The 25,489-nt window shown below is 52.7% G+C and overlaps 1 protein-coding gene across 4 annotated transcripts in view; it reads right to left on the reverse strand.

Moving 5' to 3' along the window:
• Positions 1–475: 475 nt before the first annotated feature.
• The window catches only part of ADAM15 (ADAM metallopeptidase domain 15), a 48,878-nt gene continuing 23,864 nt past the window's right edge, over positions 476–25,489 (reverse strand). Inside the window, exons 4-23 of one of the 4 annotated variants that reach the window (XM_069950774.1) lie at positions 24,380–24,458; positions 20,311–20,387; positions 19,974–20,226; positions 17,922–17,993; positions 17,665–17,834; positions 17,455–17,539; positions 17,237–17,379; positions 16,898–17,075; positions 15,821–15,913; positions 15,441–15,636; positions 15,255–15,363; positions 14,716–14,911; positions 14,495–14,572; positions 14,273–14,384; positions 14,052–14,196; positions 13,516–13,606; positions 13,181–13,258; positions 12,881–12,952; positions 1,569–1,687; positions 476–1,296 (exon numbers count right to left, since the gene is read on the reverse strand). In XM_069950774.1, coding sequence (XP_069806875.1) covers positions 1,251–1,296; positions 1,569–1,687; positions 12,881–12,952; positions 13,181–13,258; positions 13,516–13,606; positions 14,052–14,196; positions 14,273–14,384; positions 14,495–14,572; positions 14,716–14,911; positions 15,255–15,363; positions 15,441–15,636; positions 15,821–15,913; positions 16,898–17,075; positions 17,237–17,379; positions 17,455–17,539; positions 17,665–17,834; positions 17,922–17,993; positions 19,974–20,226; positions 20,311–20,387; positions 24,380–24,458 — 2,392 coding nt within the window. In that variant the 3' untranslated portion in view covers positions 476–1,250. Of the gene's footprint in view, positions 1,297–1,568; positions 1,688–12,880; positions 12,953–13,180; positions 13,259–13,385; positions 13,607–14,051; positions 14,197–14,272; positions 14,385–14,494; positions 14,573–14,715; positions 14,912–15,254; positions 15,364–15,440; positions 15,637–15,820; positions 15,914–16,897; positions 17,076–17,236; positions 17,380–17,454; positions 17,540–17,664; positions 17,835–17,921; positions 17,994–19,973; positions 20,227–20,310; positions 20,388–24,379; positions 24,459–25,489 lie in introns of those variants that run through there. The other 3 variants (XM_069950775.1, XM_069950776.1, XM_069950777.1) reach the window with 3 other exon arrangements.

The following is a 25,489-nucleotide window of genomic DNA, read 5'->3' on the forward strand; positions in this document are numbered from 1 at the left end:
CCTTCCCATGTCTTTAGGTTGGTTGTTACGTTTGCTCACAACTACAGGAACATACAGTATATGGGACCCTATACGGCTCCAACCTTTATGAATACATTTTTCTCATTATCTGATGGTGAATCTTATCTGAATTGGCTTGGACTGGTGCGAGTTGTGTGGAGGATTCTCACCTGCACTAGAGCGGTACCGGAGCATAATCCACCACATTGGCACAGAACCTCACTTCTCCACGTGACCCTTAATAGTTTTCTCTGGAAGTTTTCCCCAATACATTTTATAGATATGGAGATTAAAAGACGTGTGGTTTGGGCTACTGTCGGGTATGAAGAGCCTCATGGTAAACACTTTGCACACGTCCACTGATAAAAGTTAACAGATTCAGCCGGGGTGTTATGGTGACGGCTCCTGCCTCTGCTCCCACAGTATACAAAAACCCCACAATGTCAAGGCTAGCCACTTTAGGAACACACAGAGATTCTTTGGTTACCGCAGACGGGCAAGTGTCCCATATGGTTTTAATGAACCGGTGGTCAAAGTCTGATGTGCAACCTTATATATCCATAAAAACAAGTCACAAGCATTAAAAAAATAGATTCATGTGTCCTGCCTATTGCTGAAAGGCTGCCCCCTATAGGCTGCTGACAGGAACTGCCAGAAGTGCTGCCCCCTATAGTCCACTGACAGGAATTGCCAGAAGTGCTACCCCCTATAGGCTGCTAACAGGAACTGCCAGAAGTGCTGCCCCCTATAGGTCGCTGACAGGAACTGCCAGAAGTGCTGCCCCCTATAGGCTGTTGATTTGACAGCCAGAGGTTTAGTCGCATTCCAGGAGCCGGGTGGTTCTTCTACCAACCATCAGACACTTGGGCGACCTCCAACCATACAAACAGCCATAGTTCACATTACCCAACCTTGTCCAAGCCCTCTCACACAGGAATGATGTAGCATATATGGGGCCCACGCCCAGACTCCCTCCACACAGAAGGCATCGGCCTTTGTATCTCTCCCTTTAGATACCCCACCTATTGCACATAAATATGTAAACTCCGCCAACACACACACACACAGTCGCTCTAAACACTCACTCTCAGCAACACAATAAAAAGGTGAATGTCTCAAAAGGGGCCCCGCAAGTCCAGCTGGGGGTGAGTGATGTACAGTGCAAAGGCACAACGTGTAGTAGTCAGTATGCAGACCATCGCTTCCCTCACGAATGGCCTCCTAGGGTCTCCTCAGGCCGCTTCCACACCTCACACTTTGGGGGTCCGTCCTGTGTATGGGGGTTGTGGTGCGTGTCTATAAAGAACAGAACAAAGGCAAAATCACAAGATGGCAGCAGAAGCTCCTAAGAACAGTGACATGCGTGAGGCTCATGTCATACAAGGATCATCACCCCATCAATGAACGCCCACCAGTCAGCAGACCGCTCTATAACGTCCTGTACCGGAATCACCAGACAGAAAGTCACCTGTGCGAAGGAAAACATCCTCCCACCTGTCCTCACATGAAATCCAACCACATTCATACCCCAATGGCACAGATATCTGTACAACAGTGAGGAGACTTACCGTGCTGGCGTGATATGGTCAGGGTATGCTGGCACACCAAGCAGGCGCTCCTGGCACTGGTGTATAGGACTCAGCGGTAATGGCTTCTTGGGAGGTGGTGGTTTGGTAAAGGATGGAACCTGAATAGAAGGAAAGACACAAACTGCATGATCAGACACGTAACACGTGCCCCCCCCCCCCCCCCCCTCATCCAATGCCTAGGCAAATCATAGACAAACACAACTTAACTAAGCAATAAACACACAGACACACTGGACCGGTCATGGCTTCTACTGAGCACATGGGGTTAACACCCACAGGGCAGGGAGGAAAGAGGAACCATTGGGCACAGGAGATCCATAGGGTTAAGGGCAGGACTTTGATTTCAAACCACAAAGAACTGGCTTTATTAACCCCAGCTGGTTGTTAGCCTGGTTTCATCACAGAGAGTGTGGACGCCACGTTTGTGGTTTTGGGCACGGGCAGAGCAACTCCTATTGAGAGGAGTCAGCTTTATCGGAGAATACGCATGGATCAGAGTTCATCTATGGGGAACAGACACCCTACGATTGTTGATCTACACTGAGAGACTATAGTCTACATGAATTGATCACTTTATTCCGACTTCCATCCAGGCTGTTCCGAGAACACCTTAAATGTCACTTGTCCAATGGGCAGCAGCACTGGACGAGGTCTCTGCAGTATAGTAAGCATGCCACCGATTAAAGACGCCATCCCTGAGCCCTATATAGTGAGGTCACTCTTTGTCTAACATGATTGTGAGCTCAGGGATGGCGTCTTCATGGTGAGGTCGCTCCACATGTCTAACATGACTCTGCAGCTCAGGGATGGCATCTTCATAGTGAGGTCGCTCCACATGTCTAACATGACTGTACGGCTCCAGGATGGCGTCTTCATATCATAGTGAGGTCGCTCTATGTCTAACCTGACTGTACGGCTCCAGGATGGAGTCTTCATAGTGAGGTCGCTCCACATGTCTAACATGACTGTACGGCTCCAGGATGGCATCTTCATAGTGAGGTCGCTCTATGTCTAACATGACTGTACGGCTCCAGGATGGCGTCTTCATAGTGAGGTCGCTCCACATGTCTAACCTGACTGTGCAGCTCCAGGATGGCGTCTTCATAGTGAGGTCACTCTATGTCTAACATGACTGTACGGCTCCAGGATGGCGTCTTCATAGTGAGGTCGCTCTATGTCTAACATGACTGTGCAGCTCCAGGATGGCGTCTTCATAGTGAGGTCGCTCTATGTCTAACATGACTCTGCAGCTCCAGGATGGCGTCTTCATAGTGAGGTCGCTCTATGTCTAACATGACTGTACGGCTCCAGGATGGAGTCTTCATAGTGAGGTCGCTCTATGTCTAACCTGACTGTACAGCTCCAGGATGGGGTCTTCATAGTGAGGTCGCTCTATGCCTAACATGACTGTACGGCTCCAGGATGGCGTCTTCATAGTGAGGTCGCTCTATGTCTAACATGACTGTACGGCTCCAGGATGGCGTCTTCATAGTGAGGTCGCTCCACATGTCTAACCTGACTGTGCAGCTCCAGGATGGCGTCTTCATAGTGAGGTCGCTCTATGTCTAACCTGACTGTACAGCTCCAGGATGGCGTCTTCATAGTGAGGTCGCTCTATGTCTAACATGACTGTACAGCTCCAGGATGGCGTCTTCATAGTGAGGTCGCTCCACATGTCTAACCTGACTGTGCAGCTCCAGGATGGCGTCTTCATAGTGAGGTCGCTCCACATGTCTAACATGACTGTACGGCTCCAGGATGGCGTCTTCATAGTGAGGTCGCTCTATGTCTAACATGACTGTACAGCTCCAGGATGGCGTCTTCATAGTGAGGTCGCTCCACATGTCTAACCTGACTGTGCAGCTCCAGGATGGCGTCTTCATAGTGAGGTCACTCTATGTCTAACATGACTGTGCAGCTCCAGGATGGCGTCTTCATAGTGAGGTCGCTCTATGTCTAACATGACTGTGCAGCTCCAGGATGGCGTCTTCATAGTGAGGTCGCTCTATGTCTAACCTGACTGTACAGCTCCAGGATGGCGTCTTCATAGTGAGGTCGCTCTATGTCTAACATGACTGTGCAGCTCCAGGATGGCGTCTTCATAGTGAGGTCACTCCACATGTCTAACATGACTGTGCAGCTCCAGGATGGCGTCTTCATAGTGAGGTCGCTCCACATGTCTAACCTGACTGTACAGCTCAGGGATGGCGTCTTCATAGTGAGGTCACTCCACATGTCTAACCTGACTGCAGCTCCAGGATGGCGTCTTCATAGTGAGGTCGCTCCACATGTCTAACCTGACTGTGCAGCTCCAGGATGGCGTCTTCATAGTGAGGTCGCTCTATGTCTAACATGACTGTGCAGCTCCAGGATGGCATCTTCATAGTGAGGTCGCTCTATGTCTAACATGACTGTACGGCTCCAGGATGGGGTCTTCATAGTGAGGTCGCTCTATGTCTAACATGACTGTACGGCTCCAGGATGGGGTCTTCATAGTGAGGTCGCTCTATGTCTAACCTGACTGTACAGCTCCAGGATGGCGTCTTCATAGTGAGGTCGCTCTATGTCTAACCTGACTGTACAGCTCCAGGATGGCGTCTTCATAGTGAGGTCACTCCACATGTCTAACATGACTGTGCAGCTCCAGGATGGCGTCTTCATAGTGAGGTCGCTCTATGTCTAACATGACTGTGCAGCTCCAGGATGGCGTCTTCATAGTGAGGTCGCTCTATGTCTAACATGACTGTGCAGCTCCAGGATGGGGTCTTCATAGTGAGGTCGCTCTATGTCTAACCTGACTGTACAGCTCCAGGATGGAGTCTTCATAGTGAGGTCGCTCCACATGTCTAACCTGACTGTGCAGCTCCAGGATGGCGTCTTCATAGTGAGGTCGCTCTATGTCTAACATGACTGTGCAGCTCCAGGATGGCGTCTTCATAGTGAGGTCGCTCTATGTCTAACATGACTGTATGGCTCCAGGATGGGGTCTTCATAGTGAGGTCGCTCTATGTCTAACCTGACTGTACAGCTCCAGGATGGCGTCTTCATAGTGAGGTCGCTCTATGTCTAACATGACTGTATGGCTCCAGGATGGGGTCTTCATAGTGAGGTCGCTCTATATCTAACCTGACTGTACAGCTCCAGGATGGCGTCTTCATAGTGAGGTCGCTCTATGTCTAACATGACTGTATGGCTCCAGGATGGGGTCTTCATAGTGAGGTCGCTCTATGTCTAACCTGACTGTACAGCTCCAGGATGGCGTCTTCATAGTGAGGTCGCTCTATGTCTAACATGACTGTGCAGCTCCAGGATGGCGTCTTCATAGTGAGGTCGCTCCACATGTCTAACCTGACTGTGCAGCTCCAGGATGGCGTCTTCATAGTGAGGTCGCTCTATGTCTAACATGACTGTACAGCTCCAGGATGGCGTCTTCATAGTGAGGTCGCTCCACATGTCTAACCTAACTGTGCAGCTCCAGGATGGCGTCTTCATAGTGAGGTCGCTCCACATGTCTAACATGACTGTACGGCTCCAGGATGGCGTCTTCATAGTGAGGTCGCTCTATGTCTAACCTGACTGTACAGCTCCAGGATGGCGTCTTCATAGTGAGGTCGCTCTATGTCTAACATGACTGTATGGCTCCAGGATGGGGTCTTCATAGTGAGGTCGCTCTATGTCTAACCTGACTGTACAGCTCCAGGATGGCGTCTTCATAGTGAGGTCGCTCCACATGTCTAACCTGACTGTGCAGCTCCAGGATGGCGTCTTCATAGTGAGGTCGCTCTATGTCTAACATGACTGTGCAGCTCCAGGATGGCGTCTTCATAGTGAGGTCGCTCCACATGTCTAACGTGACTGTACAGCTCCAGGATGGCGTCTTCATAGTGAGGTCGCTCTATGTCTAACCTGACTGTGCAGCTCCAGGATGGCGTCTTCATAGTGAGGTCGCTCTATGTCTAACGTGACTGTGCAGCTCCAGGATGAGGTCGCTCCACAGAGTGAGTGAAATTATTTAATCCCTTGCAGATTTTGTACATTTGCCCACTGACACAGACATGAACGTTCTAGAATTTTAAGGGTCGGTTAATTGTAACAGTGAGAGATCGAATATCAAAATCATCATCCAGAAAATCACATCAAATTATATAAACTTCTTTGCAGTTTACAGAGAGAAATAAGTATTTGATCCCTGTGGCAAACAAGACTTAATACTTGGCTCGGCTGCCAAGGGTTCTGCCACCGTCACATACATCTGTCAGAGGTCTCCAGGGTTGATGATTGTGTTTACGCTCAGTTTTGCTCCTCTCCTCTCTGCAGAACTCTAGGGGTGCGTCACAATACGGAATTCTCATGGATAATATTCCACGGATTGCACCTCTTGTCCCCGCGCCATAGACTCCATTCTATGCTCGGGCAGATTCTGACATGTCAATTCTTTGGGCGGACGGTGGAATCTGCCTGAGCATAGAATGGAGTCTACGGCACAGGTGGAGAATCAAGCGGGAATGAGAGTGTGAGCGGCGGAATTTGTGGGATGTTTTCTGCAAGAATTCCATAGTGTGAACGCACCCTTAATCATTACGATTTTCAGGCGGTCACTTGGCAGTTCGGAGCTTGCGCTCCCTCCATAAGTCTTCTATAGGATTAAGGTCTAGAGTCTAAATATGGAGTGGCCTAGCCAGTGTCTAGACTCTAGACACTGGCTAGGCCACTCCATCACCTTAATGGGCTTCTTTTTGAGCCACTCCTTTGTTGCCTTGGCTGTATATTTCAGGTTATTGTGGTGCTTGAAGACCCAGCCATGACCCATGTTTAAAGAGGTATTCCACCCAAGAGTGAGGAAAAAGGAAATGAACAAAATAAACTCAACCTTCCAGTTGCAGCCGGGGGTTACAAATACAATATACTCACAATCCCTCAGGCTAAACGCCTGGGGACAAACGCCCCTGAGGATGCTGTGGACGCAGCAAAACATGTTGAAGGGGCTAGAAGTTGATTTTTTTATTAGCAACAGCACCTGCTCCACCATATTCATTGACACAGACCTGGTTTGGTTCTACTGCATATGATTTGGAGCAGTTCGACGGGTGTGGTTGAGTGACATGTTTCGGGCACAGGCCCTTATACGTGGTAAACAATCCATTTGAAAATCTAACCCAGTGAGGTCACATGATTTTTGAGAGTTAGAGCCATCACCCCAGTCTTCCACACTTTGCCCGAGGTCCATAAGGGGGCTTTTTCCCCTCCCCCGTGGCACATTGTGGCAGGCATAGGGTCTTTGGGAGAGATGTTAGTCACTTCTCTCACACGTATTACTACAACTTATATATGGGAAACATGTATTGGAAACCTTCGACCATATGACAAACTACCAAGTTGCTACGTGTGATGTTTCTGCACTCTCCTCAATTCCTATAAATGTGGGTATTCGTGCTTTGAGGGACCTCCTTAAAACATATAGCACGTTGCAGGATTATTTAATATAAGGCACGGCCTATCTCCTGAAAAATAACTCTTTCATGGGGAGTTTTACATGCAGACATAGAAGCTTAAATAAAATATGTCTGCATAGGAAATTCAGCAATATTTTTCTCCCCATAATTCATAACTTAAGGAGATGGCCCGGACAGGCAGGTACACCGACGATCCGCTGATGGCCCGGACAGGCAGGTACACCGACGATCCGCTGATGGCCCGGACAGGCAGGTACACCGACGATCCGCTGATGGCCCGGACAGGCAGGTACACAGACGATCCGCTGATGGCCCGGACAGGCAGGTACACAGACGATCCGCTGATGGCCCAGACAGGCAGGTACACCGACGATCCGCTGATGGCCCAGACAGGCAGGTACACAGACTATCCGCTGATGGCCCGGACAGGCAGGTACACAGACGATCCGCTGATGGCCCGGACAGGCAGGTACACAGACGATCCGCTGATGGCCAGGACAGGCAGGTACACAGACGATCCGCTGATGACCTTAACCCAGATTTACTGACTTCATGGAATATGTGAATCAGAGTGACCTAAATCTCACAGCCAGATATGGAGGTACAATAATTTACTTTCTAGACATTTTCATACTGAAAAGGGACAATAGGTTTAACATTTCTCCCTAGGAAAGGAAAATTCGGCAATTCTCTCCTGATGGCCTACTCGTTCCACCCGTCTCATATCCTTGACAACATCCCCTATGGGGAACGGTATCAGCTACACCATAACTGCTCAGACAATGCGGTTTTTGCTGCAGAATAAGAGGAGTTGCGGAAAATGCTATACAGAACATCAGTGTAAACATGCGTATCGTATGTTAAATAGGAAGGGCTTGATAGAAAATTTTAGGCCCAAGAGAGGTACACTACATTCCTCTATAGTCCAGACATCTGTTACCTCATTCAGCCGCCAGTTCACAAAAAACAATCATTAACAAATACTTAGCCAACAAAAAGGTGGAATACGGGTGGTATCGCAGCAGCGTCAGACTCTTGGTTCTAAATTATCCTAAATTCTCTACAACAGTAAACACAAAACCCATAGTGGTAGCATTTGGCTGCGACACAAGGGGTGCCACAAGTGAGGGCACAGTAAGTGTAATACCTGCAAACATCTTATGACAGGCTCCAAATTCCTATCCACCTTGATGGGTAAAGAATATGAAGTGGGCTTGTTCTGCCAGTTACAGTATGTGGGGTGCACTACACTCCCCCTTTAAGGACTGATCCGGAGACATCGCAGACATTCACAATTCTGCAATGTATCCGTTAACGCGGCGTTTCCGTAATACGCATGCAGGGTCGACAGTCATTGCGAATGATGGCATTGAAGGAGGGGGAGAGCACAGACAAACTCATGAAGAAAGAATCCTACTGGATGTTGTTCTTGCTACCTATATACCGAATGGACTAAATCTGCGGCAGGACCTCATCCTGACATACTGAGCAGCACCTTCAATCGTGTTCATGTAATGATAAATCATCTTTGGAGAAAAGGAGTGTAGCTATGAAGGGCTGACACTATATTGCTATTAGAAGTTAGCCTTTCTATGTATGTATTCCATTGATGCATGAATTTTCCATATTAAGTGTATTGGAGGGGGACTGAAAATCATGTGACCTCAATGGGTTTAAATTTTTAAATGAATTGTTTACCATGTATAAGGGCCTGTGCCCAAAACATGTCGCTCAACCAGACCCTGAAGTGTGGAGTTTATCTTCAGTAAAGTATCATATGGGAAGGGAGTTTTAGAGCTGGCCGTTCGTCTTTCCATGCACCCTGAATGGCTGTTTGCCAAGACCACATCCCGCACACCATCCAGATTCCGGTAAGAGACCGTTCTAAGATAATGTATTTCCTCACTGTATGGGTTAATGGACACTGTAACTTGTGAGGTTTTCACAGCCATCAGGGCGTCACCCATTCTCCTCATCTTGTTGATACAATGTGCTCACTCAGGTGAGGTCGGCACTTGCAGCGTTTACCATGTTGTATATACCCATCTATATCGAAGCAGGGATTGTGCTGTATTTTTCAGGTATATACCCCTATGAGGACGCCATGCACATTATAACACCCTTCATGGTGAGGTTATTAAGGCCGTTGTAGCGGCCTGTTTATACCTGCAAACATTTATTACCACTGACAATTGTACTGGCTAATAGTATCTGGCTGCCACTATACCAGCAATAGAGCCGGAAATGTATATAGTTGCTAAACGGCACTGTGTGGCTCAAGGCTCCGGTTGGGTGCTCTGCCCCACGGTTCCAGACCCAGGTTCCGAAGGTAATCCACAAACAAGAGCAATAGAGCCGTGTGTTGGATTGAGAACAGAGATGTCCCCTAGTAACTAGCCCATGGATAGTGAGAGAGGTAGTATACACCTAATACACAGGGACGGGCAGGAGCAGACAGGTCAGGTCCCAGAGCGGGCGCACACTCCGTTGGTTAGTGTAGGGTAGAAGCATAGGACTATCAGGCCCCCTAACCCTCCCCTCTAAGTAGAAGACTCCCTGGCTGAGCCTGTACATATATCCTCTGTGTTGGCGATAAAAATACCTTCTATATAAAACCACAGAACTATAGGATCAGGTGGATTTTAAAAGGAAAAGTCCAGTGAAAATTCTTATTCAAGTATTGTATTGCCCCTCAAAAGTTATACAAATCCCCAATATACACTGATTACGGGAAATACTTATAAAGGGCTTTTTTTTCTGCACTTACTACTGCAGCAAGGCTTCACTTCCTGGATAACACAGTGATGTCACTTCCTGGATAACAAGGTGACGTCACGTGGCTGCTGGAGAGGATGATGGCAGGGGGATGCTCAGTGTCCCTCCAGTGCCCTGTGTCCCTCAGTGTCCCCCTGCCAGCATCCTCTCCAGCAGCCACAGCCCGCACAGCTCTGAGAGTCGTGACATCGCCATGTTATCCAGGGAGTGACATCGCCATGTTATCCAGGGAGTGAAGCCTTGATGCACATAAAGTGCTTTTTTTCCCTGCACTTACTACTGCATTTCCCATAATAAGTGTATATTGCTGATTTGTTTAACTTTTGGGGGGCAATACAATGCTGTAATAAAAATTTTCACCACTTCTCCTTTAAGGATCAGTGAAATGTTAGCGCAGGCGTATGAGGGGAAAACCCCTCCTTCTGGAAAAGCTCACCTTCCTGATGAAAATGGATTAGGAGGAGGCATGTCACAAAAGGAAGAGTTAAAGTGTCACTGACGTTAAAATGTTTTATTGCAGAAATCAATAGTCCAGGCGATTTTAAGAAACTTTGTAATTGGGTTTATTAGCCAAATATGCCATTATCTGCATGTAAAAAGCCTTTTCCCAGCGTCCCTCCTCCTCTCCTTTCTGTCATCCACTCCTCAGAATCAGAAAATCTTGACTGTTTTTTCATCAGTCAGATCTGTCTGGTCTATGACGAGGGGAGGGGGGAGGAGGAAGGAGTGAGATTAGTGGGCAGCTGAGAGCCAAGAACAAAGGATTACTCAGCGGGGGAGCTATTCAGAGCCCTAATTAGTGGTCAGAGAGGTCCATGGTGCCTGTCCATTGCCCTGTGTAATATGGAGAACGATGAGATTACACGGGGTAAACAACTGTAGTAACCACCATTGCCCTGTGTAATATGGAGAACGATGAGATTACACGGGGTAAACAACTGTAGTAACCACCATTGCCCTGTGTAATATGGAGAACAATGGTGATTACTACTGTCGTGTACCCCATTTAATCCCATCATTCTCCATATTACACAGGGCAATGGTGGTTACTACTGTCGTGTACCCCATGTAATCCCATCGCCCTGTGTAATATGGAGAACGATGGGATTACACGGGGTAGACGGCTGTAGTAACCACCATCGCCCTGTATAATATGGAGAACGATGGGATTACACAGGATAGACGACTGTAATAACCATCGTAATTTACCACCATAGTTCTGTGTAATATGGAGAACGATGGGATTACACGGGGTAGATGACTGTAGTAACCACCATCACCCTGTGTAATATGGAGAACGATGGGATTACACGGGGTAGATGACTGTAGTAACCACCATAGTTCTGTGTAATATGGAGAACGATGGGATTACACGGGGTAGATGACTGTAGTAACCACCATAGTTCTGTGTAATATGGAGAACGATGGGATTACACGGGGTAGACGGCTGTAGTAACCACCATCGCCCTGTATAATATGGAGAACGATGGGATTACACAGGATAGACGACTGTAATAACCATCGTAATTTACCACCATAGTTCTGTGTAATATGGAGAACGATGGGATTACACGGGGTAGATGACTGTAGTAACCATCGTAATTTACCACCATAGCTCTGTGTAATATGGAGAACGATGGGATTACACGGGGTAGATGACTGTAGTAACCACCATCACCCTGTGTAATATGGAGAACGATGGGATTACACGGGGTAGATGACTGTAGTAACCACCATAGTTCTGTGTAATATGGAGAACGATGGGATTACACGGGGTAGATGACTGTAGTAACCACCATCACCCTGTGTAATATGGAGAACGATGGGATTACACGGGGTAGATGACTGTAGTAACCACCATAGTTCTGTGTAATATGGAGAACGATGGGATTACACGGGGTAGATGACTGTAGTAACCACCATCACCCTGTGTAATATGGAGAACGATGGGATTACACGGGGTAGATGACTGTAGTAACCACCATAGTTCTGTGTAATATGGAGAACGATGGGATTACACGGGGTAGATGACTGTAGTAACCATCGTAATTTACCACCATAGCTCTGTGTAATATGGAGAACGATGGGATTACACGGGGTAGATGACTGTAGTAACCACCATAGTTCTGTGTAATATGGAGAACGATGGGATTACACAGGGTAGACGACTGTAGTAACCATCATAACTAACCACCATAGCTCTGTGTAATATGGAGAACGATAATCTTGTTTGCAATCATTTGGGGTAATGTGTTGGATGGGATATGACCAAGCAGCAGAATTCACCAGTATTGGACGGTCACGGACATATAGGGTCTCCTCCAGAACCCTTCTACCAGTCTTGTTGCACCCATTCCCTCCCTGGAGTTATAAGAAATATAATTTGTAATATCTCTTAAAGGGATGGAGCTGCAGACCGCAGGGCACAGGAAGATGACCCCAGTTTTACTTCGGCTTAGAGTGACTACAGTCTCTATGTAACCTGTGAGTGAGTTCCGGACGAACGTCTCCTCTCTTCCCAACCCCCCCGGGATGTCCTGGGCTCCATGTACATCAATAATGGTGGGCCTGCCAGGTCCTGTACACATGATGGCGCCCTGAGGAGGTCAGACCAGGCAGGAGCCAGGCTTTGTAAGACCCTGGGCACCCGACTCTTGCCACCTCTTTCAGGTAACCACCATGTGTACCAGTCAGGGGTTCACATACTTTATCTCCCTGTTCTGTGGATGGTAACTCATCTAGAGAACCATTACATCAATGCAGAAAGGATTTCCAAATGTTCAATTACATTTCCTTGCACCTGTATCTGTAGAGTGAGCAGAGGTATGAACACTGGATCATCCAATATGGCAGACGAACCAATCACAAAATCCAAGAGGAATCCCAGAAACATTGAGAATGGCACACTACAACCCCCCACCTAACTAACGTGTCCCTCCATCTCTCTGATGTGTAACACCCCCCCCCCCCCCCGGACCCCATAGCCCCTGCCTCACGGAGACCCTTGTTTACCACAATCCCACATACCCCCTCCACAAATGTACAAAGCGCATCACTTGTTACCTGGGCCCTGCGTGGGAGGGGGTCCACAGGAAGGGGCCGAGATGGGGCAGGTGGCCTGTCCTGAGCAGCTGTCTGGATGAAGAGAGCGGTGACAATGACTGACAGCCATGCACAGGAGCCCTTGACAGGCAATGAGGAACACAGACTCCAGGAAAGGGCTGGGGTTATAAAGGGACAACATGCAGGAGAAGCACTAAGCATCGCAGGGGTCAGAACCAACACCGGGCACCACCACACTGCTAACAGGTCACGCCACCACCACACCGGTACAGGTCACGCCACCATAAATTGGTTCTTTACCTGGTTGCACTTCTGCACTGGGTCAGGTGGGAGAGGCTTGGATGGAGGATCAGGCCGGTCAGAGCCTTCACCATCAGACTGGGCACCATGTACAGGGAAGACAGAAGGGGTGAGGGGGGGCAGAAGGCGCCAGGTTACAGAGGGGTGGAGAGAACAGAGAAGAATAAGCCATTAATACTAGAACAGGTTAGTCTGTATTGATCACCTATAGAAGATGCCATGTACATGCACAGCCAGCTCATCCATGTGACCCTGGAGAAGACCCCTAATGTGTAACCGGAGGTGATGAGCCCTGTAATACTCCTGAGTAGGTGGGAGGTGCGTCCAGCCCTCACCTGGTCACTGGCCGGCATCACTTGCAGCTCCGTGCTCTGCGTCCAGTGCGGCGGGGGCGGCCGCTGGGGCCGGCTGCTGTTCTGTGTCACTCTGGAGACATAACCGGCATATACAGGTCAGCGGGCACCCCAGACCACAGCTACCCAAGACTGCGCCCCTCCACTGCCGCCTCCCCAGAGCGTGCCCCTACGCCGCCGCCTCCCCAGAGCGTGCCCCTCTGCTACTGCCGCCCCAGACCATGTCCTTCCGCTGCCTCCCCAGAGTGCACCCCTCCACTGCCACCCCAGACAGTGTCCCTCCGCTGTTGCCTCCCCAGACCATGTCCCTCCACCGCCTCCCCAGAGTGCACCCCCTCCGCCGCCTCCCCAGACAGTGTCCCTCCGCTGCTGCCTCCCCAGACAGTGTCCCTCCGCTGCTGCCGCCCCAGACAGTGTCCCTCCGCCGCCTCCCCAGAGTGCACCCCCTCCGCCGCCTCCCCAGACAGTGTCCCTCTGCTGCTGCCTCCCCAGACCGCACCCCTTGGCCACATCCTTACCTGTACTGACATTTGCTGCTTTTGCTAAAGATGTTACTGAGCTTCCTCTGCAGGAATCCCCGCTTCACGTAACAGAGGAGAAGGAGAACCAGGAGGCAGATGACCAGGAGAACCAGGAATACGGTGTTGGCAAAGGAGCCCCCGGCTGTGGAGAGGAAGCAGAGAGATACAGAAACCCATAGCAACCAATGCCTGAATGTAGAAACATACCTGATACTCACCATGTTCCAGGGCCCCTGGCCCACTGTCCAGGCTGCCACCATGACCAGACGAGCCGCAGTATGGGGGAGCCCACCCCGGGTCACAATGACAGTTCCCGTTACTGTTACACACCTGTGAAGAGGAGGAAGACGTAAGAGGCCGCACATGGGGTACACTCTGGGAACACGGGGTACGGGAGGGGGGGGGGGGGGGGAGAGACAGTGACCGGAGGCATTACTCACCCCGTGTCCCCCACATCTGCTCCTGCACGACTGCAGCTTCAGCTCTGCTACATCTCGGCATCGCTGACTGACACAAACCTAGTATGAGAGAAACCTGAGGTCAGAGGAGGAGGAAGGGGCGGCAGGGATATGGAGTATACAGCCCTATGAGCAATGGGATTACCCAGAGCCCCCCCACACGTGCAGTCATCTGGCCGTACCACTGGGAGCCATATACTTGCCTTTCCGGGCCCGCACACTGTTCCAGGCTTCACCAGAACCAAGTCCCAAACATCATCGCCCAGGTTGAAGGAAGTTCCCCGACATGAGACCTCTGTTCTGTTCACAGAGGCCTTGACTGAAATAATTTCTGCATTGGTGCCCAACAGGGGGCGATCTCTGCCCCCCAGACACTGAATGCTTCCACAGAGGATATCCCTGCAAGAGACGGCAGAAACTAGGTGAGAGAAAGCGACCACCAACCCCTCCCCAGTCATCGAGCGACCACCACCCCTGGTATGACGGGAGGTGATCACACACAACCCCATTTCTCTCCCCCCCCCAGTCATCGAGCGACCACCACCCCTGGTATGACGGGAGGTGATCACACACAACCCCATTTCTCTCCCCCCCCAGTCATCGAGCGACCACCACCCCTGGTATGACGGGAGGTGATCACACACAACCCCATTTCTCTCCCCCCCCAGTCATCGAGCGACCACAACCCCTGGGATGACGGGAGCCGACCCCCTTCCCCCAGCGCCAGAGCTTTTGTCAGTACCTGGGGGGGCAGGGCAGGTAAGAGCCATTGCTCGCTCGTCCACAGTTTCCGTATTTATCTCCTCTTCCGTTCACTTTGGCAAAGCAGGAATCGGGAGCGGGAGAAGAACCTGCAGAAACGTGAGGCTTAGATGTCAGCAAAGCCCCACCATAAGCGTACAGCCTTCCCCCCATACCCCCAGCTTACCGGGACCCCAGAGATGGTGGCACTGTGTGCGCAGTGTTTGGCACTCTCCCTGGTAGCAGTACGCCTGTCCTTGTGCGCAGGGCTCCCCGTTCTGGAGGTAGACATTGGCCGGGCAGTACGGGGACGCCCCATTGCAGTACTCTGGAAGGTCGCACTCCCCGAACGGCCGACGACACAGCGTCCCAGAGGGTTTCATCTGTGGAGAGCAGGGAACTCAGGCCAACCCCCAGAGCAGGCGGGCACAGGCGCCGCCAACCCCCAGAGCAGGCGGGCACAGGCGCCGCCAACTCCCAGAGCAGGCGGGCACAGGCGCCGCCAACCCCCAGAGCAGGCGGGCACAGGCGCAGTCAACCCCCAGAGCAGGCGGGCAGATAACTTACCTTACAGCGCTCACAGCACAAGCCGTCAGAGGCGCACTCCGCTCCATCCATCAACCGGCAGCTACTGGCGTTACAGCAGGGATCAGTGCAGTCCTGCTGGCAGAAACCCCAACATGAGATACAGATGGGGGAGCACCACAAGGCACAGCCAAACCGGGGGGGGGGGGCCTACAGCCTAACCGATTTGGTCAGTTCAGGCACCAACCTCCCTCCTGCTCAGACTGGCACATTACAAGTTAATGAGTGGCAGCAGTCTGTGTAGATGTCAGAAGGGGGCGCTTACCATGGTCACACAAATGTCGGCTCCCAGGGTGATCTGTACCCTATAGACCCTTAAAGGGGATTAATCAGAGATATGACTGCCACACCTGTCCCCAGCTTCGGTCTAGTGCTGCCACTCTATAGAATAGAAGGTAACTGAGCTGCAGTACCATACACATCCTGGGGACAGGGGTGGAGCTGCGGCACCATACACATCCTGGGGACAGGGGTGGAGCTGCACTACCATACACATCCTGGGGACAGGGGTGGAGCTGCGGCACCATACACATCCTGGGGACAGGGGTGGAGCTGCGGCACCATACACATCCTGGGGACAGGGGTGGAGCTGCGGCACCATACACATCCTGGGGACAGGGGTGGAGCTGCGGCACCATACACATCCTGGGGACAGGGGTGGAGCTGCGGCACCATACACATCCTGGGGACAGGGGTGGAGCTGCGGCACCATACACATCCTGGGGACAGGGGTGGAGCTGCGGCACCATACACATCCTGGGGACAGGGGTGGAGCTGCGGCACCATACACATCCTGGGGACAGGGGTGGAGCTGCGGCACCATACACATCCTGGGGACAGGGGTGGAGCTGCGGCACCATACACATCCTGGGGACAGGGGTGGAGCTGCGGCACCATACACATCCTGCGGACAGGGGTGGAGCTGCGGCACCATACACATCCTGGGGACAGGGGTGGAGCTGCCTTTGGATAATTCCTGCAGGCAGTAAGTAGTACTCCATGTTACTGACCACTCCCCCTCTGTGATGTCACTTCCTGGGGGGGGGGCATTCTCCTCACCTGCAGCAGGCCGCAGTCGCACTCCTCTCCATCCTCCACCAGCATGTTACCACACAGGGGCCGTCCATATACGCTGCGGGGGCGGGGCATGTTGTACAGACACATGGCTCCACCCTGACGCAGACTGCTCTTCAGCTCCTCCACACTGCAATTACTGAACTCCAGGCCGGGCATAAACCTGCGGACACAGCGAGGGGTCACCACAGGCCCATCCCCCATACACCGCAGACCAAGGGGTGGGCGGCCCCGTACAGACCAAGGGGTGGGCGGCCCCGTACAGACCAAGGGGTGGCCGCGCAGGGCGGGGGGGCTGCACCCCAGACAGACGGTGTTTCTTACCCTGTGGACTGCGCCATTACCCACTGCTTCCCCATCCTGGGCTGCCCGCACTTCCCATCTGCTGTATCGTGGTTTAGGCCCAGGTTGTGCCCCAGCTCATGTGCCATGGTGGACGCCACCACCAGGATGCTCACCGAGTGATCCTTGATGGGGTGAAAGCAGAGAGACCAGTGAGCGCGGGGACCCCCAGGAGGACCCCTGACCAAATCATCACTCACCATGGTCACCCCTCCAGACCGATCCGGCGTACAGATGGAGTTCACTGTGGCCATGCCAACTGAGGAGCCCCTGAATGTCACCCCCCTGCGGAAACAGAACGGTTAACAACCAGACACAACAGAACCTGGGGGGGGGGGGGGGGGGACACCTTCCAGCACAGATTGAAGGGGGGGGGCACCTTCCATCAAGGAGGGGGGGGGGGTACTCACGTTAGCAGCTGAGCGTTGTCGTGAGGAATCCGCCCAATCAGATCCTTTTCTCTCCAGGACAGAAAGCTGATCAGCGTCTCCGCCGGATCCTGAGTGACTGAGATCAGATCCCCCTGACTCCAAACCTCCACCGAGACCACCACCACCCGGACCCCCATGACACGGTACAACTGCAATAGAGCAGGGGGGTTACTACAGGCTCCACCCCCCACCCAGCCCCCCATGTGGGGTTGTTATACTACAGTCAGGGTACTCACTGCGTCCATCTTGTTGGCGATCTCCAGCATGCGGGTGTACAGGCCCTGCACATCCTGGTTATACAGCCGGAACTAGGAGACCAGGAAGGAGATGTCAGTATGTACCGCACCGCGCCACGCGCCGCACACACAGCGCCACGCACACAGACACACCACAGCGCCACACACCGACAAACACCGCACAGTACCACACAGACACACACCGCACAGACATACCGCATACAGCGCCACACACCACACATGGATCACAGACAGTACCACACACTAGGTGACTGATGTGACAGGATGATACAGACACTAGGGGGCAGTATAGGACTATAGGTGACTGATGTGACAGGGTGATACAGACACTAGGGGGCAGTATAGTACTATAGGTGACTGATGTGACAGGGTGATACACTAGGGGGCAGTATAGGACTATAGGTGACTGATGTGACAGGGTGATACACTAGGGGGCAGTATAGGACTATAGGTGACTGATGTGACAGGGTGATACAGACACTAGGGGGCAGTATAGGACTATAGGTGACTGATGTGACAGGATGATACAGACACTAGGGGGCAGTATAGTACTATAGGTGACTGATGTGACAGGGTGATACAGACACTAGGGGGCAGTATAGGACTATAGGTGACTGATGTGACAGGATGATACACTAGGGGGCAGTATAGTACTATAGGTGACTGATGTGACAGGGTGATACAGACACTAGGGGGCAGTATAGGACTATAGGTGACTGATGTGACAGGGTGATACAGACACTAGGGGGCAGTATAGGACTATAGGTGACTGATGTGACAGGATGATACAGACACTAGGGGGCAGTATAGGACTATAGGTGACTGATGTGACAGGATGATACACTAGGGGGCAGTATAGTACTATAGGTGACTGATGTGACAGGGTGATACAGACACTAGGGGGCAGTATAGGACTATAGGTGACTGATGTGACAGGATGATACAGACACTAGGGGGCAGTATAGTACTATAGGTGACTGATGTGACAGGGTGATACAGACACTTGGGGGCAGTATAGGACTATAGGTGACTGATGTGACAGGGTGATACAGACACTAGGGGGCAGTATAGGACTATAGGTGACTGATGTGACAGGATGATACAGACACTAGGGGGCAGTATAGTACTATAGGTGACTGATGTGACAGGGTGATACAGACACTAGGGGGCAGTATAGTACTATAGGTGACTGATGTGACAGGATGATACAGACACTAGGGGGCAGTATAGGACTATAGGTGACTGATGTGACAGGGTGATACAGACACTAGGGGGCAGTATAGTACTATAGGTGACTGATGTGACAGGATGATACACTAGGGGGCAGTATAGGACTATAGGTGACTGATGTGACAGGGTGATACACTAGGGGGCAGTATAGGACTATAGGTGACTGATGTGACAGGATGATACAGACACTAGGGGGCAGTATAGTACTATAGGTGACTGATGTGACAGGATGATACACTAGGGGGCAGTATAGGACTATAGGTGACTGATGTGACAGGATGATACAGACACTAGGGGGCAGTATAGGACTATAGGTGACTGATGTGACAGGGTGATACAGACACTAGGGGGCAGTATAGGACTATAGGTGACTGATGTGACAGGATGATACAGACACTAGGGGGCAGTATAGGACTATAGGTGACTGATGTGACAGGATGATACAGACACTAGGGGGCAGTATAGGAATATAGGTGACTGATGTGACAGGGTGATACAGACACTAGGGGGCAGTATAGTACTATAGGTGACTGATGTGACAGGGTGATACAGACACTAGGGGGCAGTATAGGACTATTGGTTAGTCTCTGATAGAGCTGCAGTATATTACAGAGCTGTGTTAGTCAGGCACCGCGGCCATAGGTTACTGTCCGTCTCTTAGTGACTCTTAGCTGTGTTATAAATCCTCCTCGGTCTGTCAGGTCCTGGCTCCACTACCCTTGACGTTTTACCGATATATCGTGGCTTTCTGTAGGGGAGCAGACATTGATTCTGTATGAGGAGGATACTAGTGATACTCACCTCACTGTGATCCGCCACCATCACCAGCTCCACGTACTTCACCTCACTGTCCTCCCCCTGGGGTGTCGAGGGTCTCTCCCCTGTCAGGCTGCGCAGCGTCCTCCTTCCCCTCCACTCAATCACATCTCCATCTGCCAGATGACAGGTAGTGTTCTGCTCTCTCCTGAGGGGACGCACTATGTGCTTGGAGCTGGGGTCCCCTGGAACCGGATCAATGCTGAACTTAGTCTCCGGCCCCAGAGCAATTGTTCCCCTGGAGAGAGAGGAGAAGCCCAGCAGATTACTCAGGGGGATGGGGGAAGGGATGGGGATGGGATCGTCATGCGGTCCTGCTTACCTGACACCAGAGCACAGGCTGAGGCTGCTCCAAGGGCCGTCACCTCCCGACAGCCGCCCGTGGTAATAACAGTGTACCTGGAAGAGAAAAGATCAGCAGCATTACTACCCGGGATACACATTGTGGCAGCACCATTCCCAGCCCCCCCCCCCCCCTACACACATTGTGGCAGCTCCATTCCCAGCCCCCTCCCCCCTACACACATTGTGGCAGCACCATTCCCAGCCCTCCCCCCCCCCCCCCCCCACACACACATTGTGGCAGCACCATTCCCAGCCCCCTCCCCCTACACACATTGTGGCAGCACCATTCCCAGCCCCCTCCCCCTACACACATTGTGGAAGCACTATTCCCAGCCCCCTCCCCCTACACACATTGTGGCAGCACCATTCCCAGCCCCCTCCCACCTACACACATTGTGGCAGCACCATTCCCAGCCCCCTCCCACCTACACACATTGTGGCAGCACTATTCCCAGCCCCCTCCCCCTACACACATTGTGGCAGCACCATTCCCAGCCCTTCCCCCCCCCCCCCCCCCCACACACACACACACACACACATTGTGGCAGCACTATTCCCAGCCCCCTCCCCCTACACACATTGTGGCAGCACCATTCCCAGCCCCCTCCCACCTACACACATTGTGGCAGCACCATTCCCAGACCCCTCCCCCTACACACATTGTGGCAGCACCATTCCCAGCCCCCTCCCACCTACACACATTGTGGCAGCACTATTCCCAGCCCCCTCCCCCTACACACATTGTGGCAGCACCATTCCCAGCCCTTCCCCCCCCCCCCACACACACACACACACACACACATTGTGGCAGCACTATTCCCAGCCCCCTCCCCCTACACACATTGTGGCAGCACCATTCCCAGCCCCCTCCCACCTACACACATTGTGGCAGCACCATTCCCAGACCCCTCCCCCTACACACATTGTGGCAGCACCATTCCCAGCCCCCTCCCCCCCTACACACATTGTGGCAGCACCATTCCCAGCCCCCTCCCCCTACACACATTGTGGCAGCACCATTCCCAGCCCTTCCCCCCCCCCCCCCCCCCCACACACACACACACATTGTGGCAGCACTATTCCCAGCCCCCTCCCCCTACACACATTGTGGCAGCACCATTCCCAGCCCCCTCCCACCTACACACATTGTGGCAGCACCATTCCCAGACCCCTCCCCCTACACACATTGTGGCAGCACCATTCCCAGCCCCCTCCCCCTACACACATTGTGGCAGCACCATTCCCAGACCCCTCCCCCTACACACATTGTGGCAGCACCATTCCCAGCCCCCTCCCCCTACACACATTGTGGCAGCACCATTCCCAGCCCCCTCCCCCCCTACACACATTGTGGCAGCACCATTCCCAGCCCCCTCCCTCCCTACACACATTGTGGCAGCACCATTCCCAGCCCCCCCCCCCCCCACACACATTGTGGCAGCACCATTCCCAGCCCCCTCCCCCCCTACACACATTGTGGCAGCACCATTCCCAGCCCCCTCCCCCCCCTACACACATTGTGGCAGCACCATTCCCAGCCCCCTCCCCCCCTACACACATTGTGGCAGCACCATTCCCAGCCCCCTCCCCTACACACATTGTGGCAGCACCATTCCCAGCCCCCTCCCCCTACACACATTGTGGCAGCTCCATTCCCAGCCCCCTCCCCCTACACACATTGTGGCAGCACCATTCCCAGCCCTCCCCCCCCCTACACACATTGTGGCAGCACCATTCCCAGCCCCCTCCCTCCCTACACACATTGTGGCAGCACCATTCCCAGCCCCCTCCCCCCCTACACACATTGTGGCAGCACCATTCCCAGCCCCCTCCCCCCCTACACACATTGTGGCAGCACCATTCCCAGCCCCCCCCCCCCCTACACACATTGTGGCAGCACCATTCCCAGCCCCCTCCCCCCCTACACACATTGTGGCAGCACCATTCCCAGCCCCCTCCCCCTACACACATTGTGGCAGCACCATTCCCAGCCCCCTCCCCCTACACACATTGTGGCAGCTCCATTCCCAGCCCCCTCCCCCTACACACATTGTGGCAGCACCATTCCCAGCCCTTCCCCCCCCCCCCCCACACACACACACACACACATTGTGGCAGCACTATTCCCAGCCCCCTCCCCCTACACACATTGTGGCAGCTCCATTCCCAGCCCCCTCCCCCTACACACATTGTGGCAGCACCATTCCCAGCCCTTCCCCCCCCTACACACATTGTGGCAGCACCATTCCCAGCCCCCTCCCCCCCTACACACATTGTGGCAGCACCATTCCCAGCCCCCTCCCCCCTACACACATTGTGGCAGCACCATTCCCAGCCCCCTCCCCCCCTACACACATTGTGGCAGCACCATTCCCAGCCCCCTCCCCCCCTACACACATTGTGGCAGCACCATTCCCACCCCCCCCCCCCCCTACACACATTGTGGCAGCACCATTCCCAGCCCCCTCCCCCTACACACATTGTGGCAGCACCATTCCCAGCCCCCTCCCCCTACACACATTGTGGCAGCTCCATTCCCAGCCCCCTCCCCCTACACACATTGTGGCAGCACCATTCCCAGCCCCCTCCCCCTACACACATTGTGGCAGCACTATTCCCAGCCCCCTCCCCCTACACACATTGTGGCAGCACCATTCCCAGCCCCCTCCCCCTACACACATTGTGGCAGCACCATTCCCAGCCCCCTCCCCCTACACACATTGTGGCAGCACTATTCCCAGCCCCCTCCCCCTACACACATTGTGGCAGCACCATTCCCAGCCCCCTCCCACCTACACACATTGTGGCAGCACCATTCCCAGCCCCCTCCCCCTACACACATTGTGGCAGCACCATTCCCAGCCCTTCCCCCCCCCCCCCCCCCCACACACACACACATTGTGGCAGCACCATTCCCAGCCCCCTCCCCCTACACACATTGTGGCAGCACCATTCCCAGCCCTTCCCCCCCCCCCACACACACACACACACACACATTGTGGCAGCACTATTCCCAGCCCCCTCCCCCTACATACATTGTGGCAGCACCATTCCCAGCCCCCTCCCCCTACACACATTGTGGCAGCACCATTCCCAGCCCCCTCCCCCTACACACATTGTGGCAGCACCATTCCCAGCCCCCTCCCCCTACACACATTGTGGCAGCACCATTCCCAGCCCCCTCCCCCCCTACACACATTGTGGCAGCACCATTCCCAGCCCCCTCCCCCTACACACATTGTGGCAGCACCATTCCCAGCCCCCTCCCCCCCTACACACATTGTGGCAGCACCATTCCCAGCCCCCTCCCCCCCTACACACATTGTGGCAGCACCATTCCCAGCCCCCTCCCCCCCTACACACATTGTGGCAGCACCATTCCCAGCCCCCTCCCCCCCTACACACATTGTGGCAGCACCATTCCCAGCCCCCTCCCCCCCTACACACATTGTGGCAGCACCATTGCCAGCCCCCTCCCCCCCCCCCACACACACATTGTGGCAGAACCATTCTCAGCCTCCCCCCCCCCCCCCAAGTACAATTGAGCCTGAATATCCACAGGTGGCTCCTCCCTGGTCTCCTCTTCATTTATACACACAGAGCATCAGGCGGCTATACACAGCACTCCCCTCACATGGCTTGGATACACACACCTGCTGTGTCCCCTTCCCCCCACATATGGAAGTCCTGTGCCGTGACCTCTCACTCTATGCCATAAGGTCGCAACCTTCTCATGTCCTCTCACAGAGCACGCTCACAAATCCTATGGGACGTTATGTCCTATCACAAAGCACGCTCATATGGGCTGAAAGCCGGATCTACAAGAACCACTATGTCTGCAGGATGAGCCGTGCGTGGTAAAGATGGCCTCTAGGTGGAGACACGTCTCATGTCCTACACAGGACTGTCCAAAACCTTGCCATATGCCGGAAAGGTGCGGACACTGATTTAGTGCCCACTATCCCATCTCTAAAGGGTCCTGTATGTAACACTAAAGCACATGGGTGAGCGGGCAAACCTCCTGGGCCAATCAGGACTCCCCTTACCAGCTCTGGCCGTCTGTCTGTCACGCCTGTCCCATCAGGAAGGTAATAGGTCATAGTGTGAGAGTCCGGCAGCAAATTCCTGGAATCAAGAGGGAGGAAGGAGTTAATCGTGTCCATGTGTAACACTGGGCTATACACTGTGCTATCTGTACTATACAGTATGTGTAATGTAGAGATGTAGCAGAGCTGGTGATGCTGCTGGGATATACACTTTGCTATCTGTACTATACAGTATGTGTAATGTAGAGATGTAGCAGAGCTGGTGATGCTGCTGGGCTATACACTGTGCTATCTGTACTATACAGTATGTGTAATGTAGAGATGTAGCAGAGCTGGTGATGCTGCTGGGCTATACACTGTGCTGGGTGTACTATACAGTATGTGTAATGTAGAGATGTAGCAGAGCTGGTGATGCTGCTGGGCTATACACTGTGCTGGGTGTACTATACAGTATGTGTAATGTAGAGATGTAGCAGAGCTGGTGATGCTGCTGGGTTATACACTGTGCTGGGTGTACTATACAGTATGTGTAATGTAGAGATGTAGCAGAGCTGGTGATGCTGCTGGGCTATACACTGTGCTGGGTGTACTATACAGTATGTGTAATGTAGAGATGTAGCAGAGCTGATGATGCTGCTGGGCTATACACTGTGCTATCTGTACTATACACTATGTGTAATGTAGAGATGTAGCAGAGCTGGTGATGCTGCTGGGCTATACACTGTGCTGGGTGTACTATACAGTATGTGTAATGTAGAGATGTAGCAGAGCTGGTGATGCTGCTGGGCTATACACTGTGCTGGGTGTACTATACAGTATGTGTAATGTAGAGATGTAGCAGAGCTGGTGATGCTGCTGGGCTATACACTGTGCTGGGTGTACTATACAGTATGTGTAATGTAGAGATGTAGCAGAGCTGGTGATGCTGCTGGGCTATACACTGTGCTGGGTGTACTATACAGTATGTGTAATGTAGAGATGTAGCAGAGCTGGTGATGCTGCTGGGCTATACACTGTGCTGGGTGTACTATACAGTATGTGTAATGTAGAGATGTAGCAGAGCTGGTGATGCTGCTGGGCTATACACTGTGCTGGGTGTACTATACAGTA

Source organism: Dendropsophus ebraccatus, chromosome 13 (genome assembly GCF_027789765.1).
Source record: "Dendropsophus ebraccatus isolate aDenEbr1 chromosome 13, aDenEbr1.pat, whole genome shotgun sequence".
NCBI classification, from domain to species: Eukaryota; Metazoa; Chordata; class Amphibia; order Anura; family Hylidae; genus Dendropsophus; species Dendropsophus ebraccatus.